This window comes from Camelina sativa, chromosome 7 (genome assembly GCF_000633955.1).
Source record: "Camelina sativa cultivar DH55 chromosome 7, Cs, whole genome shotgun sequence".
NCBI classification, from domain to species: Eukaryota; Viridiplantae; Streptophyta; class Magnoliopsida; order Brassicales; family Brassicaceae; genus Camelina; species Camelina sativa.
The window spans coordinates 17,711,976-17,715,112 of record NC_025691.1 but is presented as its reverse complement, the minus strand read 5'-3'; the positions used below and the strand labels follow the sequence as shown (position 1 = coordinate 17,715,112).

Here is a 3,137-nt window from a genome sequence, read left to right as displayed (position 1 = left end):
TTTAAAAATCTTTCCAACCCAACTTCATATTCTGCAGATACTTTCGGCTGATATGGATCCATACGCCTATACATCCATCTTCGTTCAACTTCAATATTATTATTTGAAGTAGACATCACAACAAGAACACCAAAATATTTTTATTGAAATTTGAAAATTCAACCTAGAAAATTTGGATATGGAAGTTTATGTGGAGGGAAAGAAGTAAAATGAAAGAGTATATAAGAGAGAAAGTGTTTGGGAGTATAAAAGAGATCATGCATTTGTGATTTCTTAGAAGAAGCAAAGCAACACTTATATAATTCAGAAATCAAACCAACTTGCAAATGATCGGTGCGAGTTGGAAATGAATGGTGATGGCTCTAGTAAAGGATAAGACAGTCCACTACACTGTCGCAAAAAAAAACAATATCTCATGCCCACTATTACTCACAATACGGTTCGACACTATGGCCACTACTATTAGCTACAGTTTACCTTGTCGCGTTATTGCTACAATTAATTTTGTAGATATTATTTGCTACAAATCAAAAACGACAAAATTAGTGTTTTTTGTTACAACAAAATTTGTAGATAAACAATTTCATTTTTTATAATAATATTAAACTACAATTTGTTAGGCTTAGTCAAGTGCTACTAAATGTTTTGTCTCCTATTTTGTAGTAAATTAGCTACAAATTTAAGTTGTATCTGTTTGTAATTGTCTTTAGACGAAAACTCACAAACTTGTCACAAAATAAACTATCTAAAAATTGGTGACTAATTAGTAACTACGTGTAGCCAATATTTGTTATAAATGGCTTTGTAGCAGTTTTCCGTAACAATATGCCTGGTATTTATTAGTGCTTATGGCATCACATTCCCACGCAAACCCTCCGGCCATTTTTCAGATGGCCGTTTCTAAAACATTATGAATGAGTTCACCATAAACTTGATGGAGACTATAAATTTAGTGAGGAATCCACTTCAACCTCTTAGTGAGGGACATTGTGAAAGATCACCATTTATACATTTGAAGCCCTGTTTTAGAAATCGCTAGGCGCTAGTCGGGCGATCGGAGTGGGCCTAGCGCCTAGCAAAAAATTCATAGATTAAACGGAATTAATCGGGGACTAGTTTTAGGGTTATTCTATTAAATTAATAATAAAATACAAATATATAGTATTAAATATATGAATAATTCTGTTTATGTTAAAATAAAATATAAAACTATAGTATTGTCTTTAAAATTACGGTAAACACATAAAAACATAATTTTAAAAGAAAATTTTATGTTTTTCATTAAAATTTTGTACATTAGTTATTGTAAAACATCATAAACTCGTAATTCAAATGTCTAAATAACAAAAATATATATATCTGAATTATATTTGACTTCAAAAATAATCGGTATATACAAAATTAAGCGGAAAATAATCGGAGTAGACATGTTATAATCAAAGACGAACATAATTGAATAATCGAAGCTAGGCGGGGATTAGTCATTAATCGAGGCAGAGAGGATAGACCTAGCGATTTTACGGGGCGTAATCAGTGCTAGGCGGGGATTTTTAAAACAGGGATTTGAATTATAAAATTGAAGTTGCCAATTAAGTTAGTCGTAGAAAAATTGTTATATTGTCATATTAATTTAATGAATTTAACATATTCTATCTGCGTTAAACATCTATCTGTATGTTATGTAATAGCCAACCCAACTTCAAATCGCAGATACATGTACATACTTACATGTTAAAATAAAATTTACTTAAAATTTATTTCCTTAATTACAAATATAAAATAAACTGCTTGTTGACATTGCTTAATTATTTGTTTCGAAACACATGTTTATAAAAATATAATTGTGTTGGTGGTTGGGTGCAGCCAAACTGTTGGGGTTTAAATCCCCAATTCCTTACCTCTGGAAAGATTATGCGGGACATGAACGGTTAGAGTACGGAATGAATTTTGCATATGGCGGAACCGAAGTCTTCGAGACTATAAATTCAAATCTCAACATGACCTATCAGATCAGTCTTTTCGAAAAGCTTATCGGCAATGTCTACTCCCCATAACTTACATTGCCGGAAATGGCACAAAACCTGTAAGTTTTTCTTTGTATATACACTTCTTTTGTTACGCAAAAATATAATTTAATATGATAGTAACAAAGTTCAATATATAAATATCTTTTAAATTGTATTATTTTTCAAAATCATAATCATATAAATATGATCATTAGCTATCATAATTTTATATATTGAGATATCAAATAATTTTACCTTATAATTTTTTTTAAACAAATTATTATCTATATAAAACAAAACTTTAAAGCAAAAAACATAGATTTTAGGAAATGGAGAAAGTGTGTATTCGGTCTAAACATTTTATGACTAACTTGCATAGTTCTAGAAATCAGATTTCGACATTTAGTTAGCTCTTAGTCTTAGACTACTCATTCCAGTCAGGCCAATATGCCTTATATGAATATATATGAGAAAGAGAGTTTACTTGATCCTTTATTGCAGGGCTTTATAGCATACATGAAGCAAGTCATCAATCAAGCCGAGGTGAATTTAAGGCGAATCCATGCATTGGGAGTGAAAAAGATAGCAATACCATTATTGCATCCACTAGGGTGCCTCCCCGTTGTCTCGAAAGGCTCATCTTTCGCTGATTGCAAAAAACTTGTAAACTTGGCGGTGATCATTCACAACAACTTATTGCAGACAGTAGTGGCTAAGCTTAACAAGGAAACCGAGCATTCAACTTTCATGGTTATTGATTACTACAACGCCTTCTTGACCGTCTTGAAGAATAAAGGAGAGACTCCAGGTAAAGAAGAGTACTAAAACAACATCATTATACATATAAAACCCATATTTTCAAGACTTTTTGTGTGATTGGTTTATGGAAATGTAGGGATTACGAGGTTTGAAACTCCGTTGAAAGAGTGTTGCGGAGGCGTTTGTGGTGTTGTGGACGAGAAAGGTGTGAAGAATTATACCTTATGCGATGATCCTACATCTACTTTCTTCTGGGATGGACTTCACCCTATTCAAGAAGGATGGAAATCGGTTTACGCGGTATTAGGCAAAAACCTAACCGCAACTCTGATTAAAGCGTAAATCCAGTACTTATTGTGATCGAGAAACCTA

The 3,137-nt window shown here is 32.2% G+C and overlaps 1 protein-coding gene across 1 annotated transcript; it reads left to right on the top strand.

Moving 5' to 3' along the window:
• Window positions 2,523-3,137, top strand: LOC104704717 (GDSL esterase/lipase At5g03610-like). Its single transcript, XM_010420755.1, has 2 exons — window positions 2,523-2,814; window positions 2,902-3,137. The coding sequence occupies exons 1-2, from the start codon at window positions 2,523-2,525 to the stop codon at window positions 3,105-3,107; spliced, it is 498 nt and encodes a 165-aa protein (XP_010419057.1). The 3' UTR covers window positions 3,108-3,137.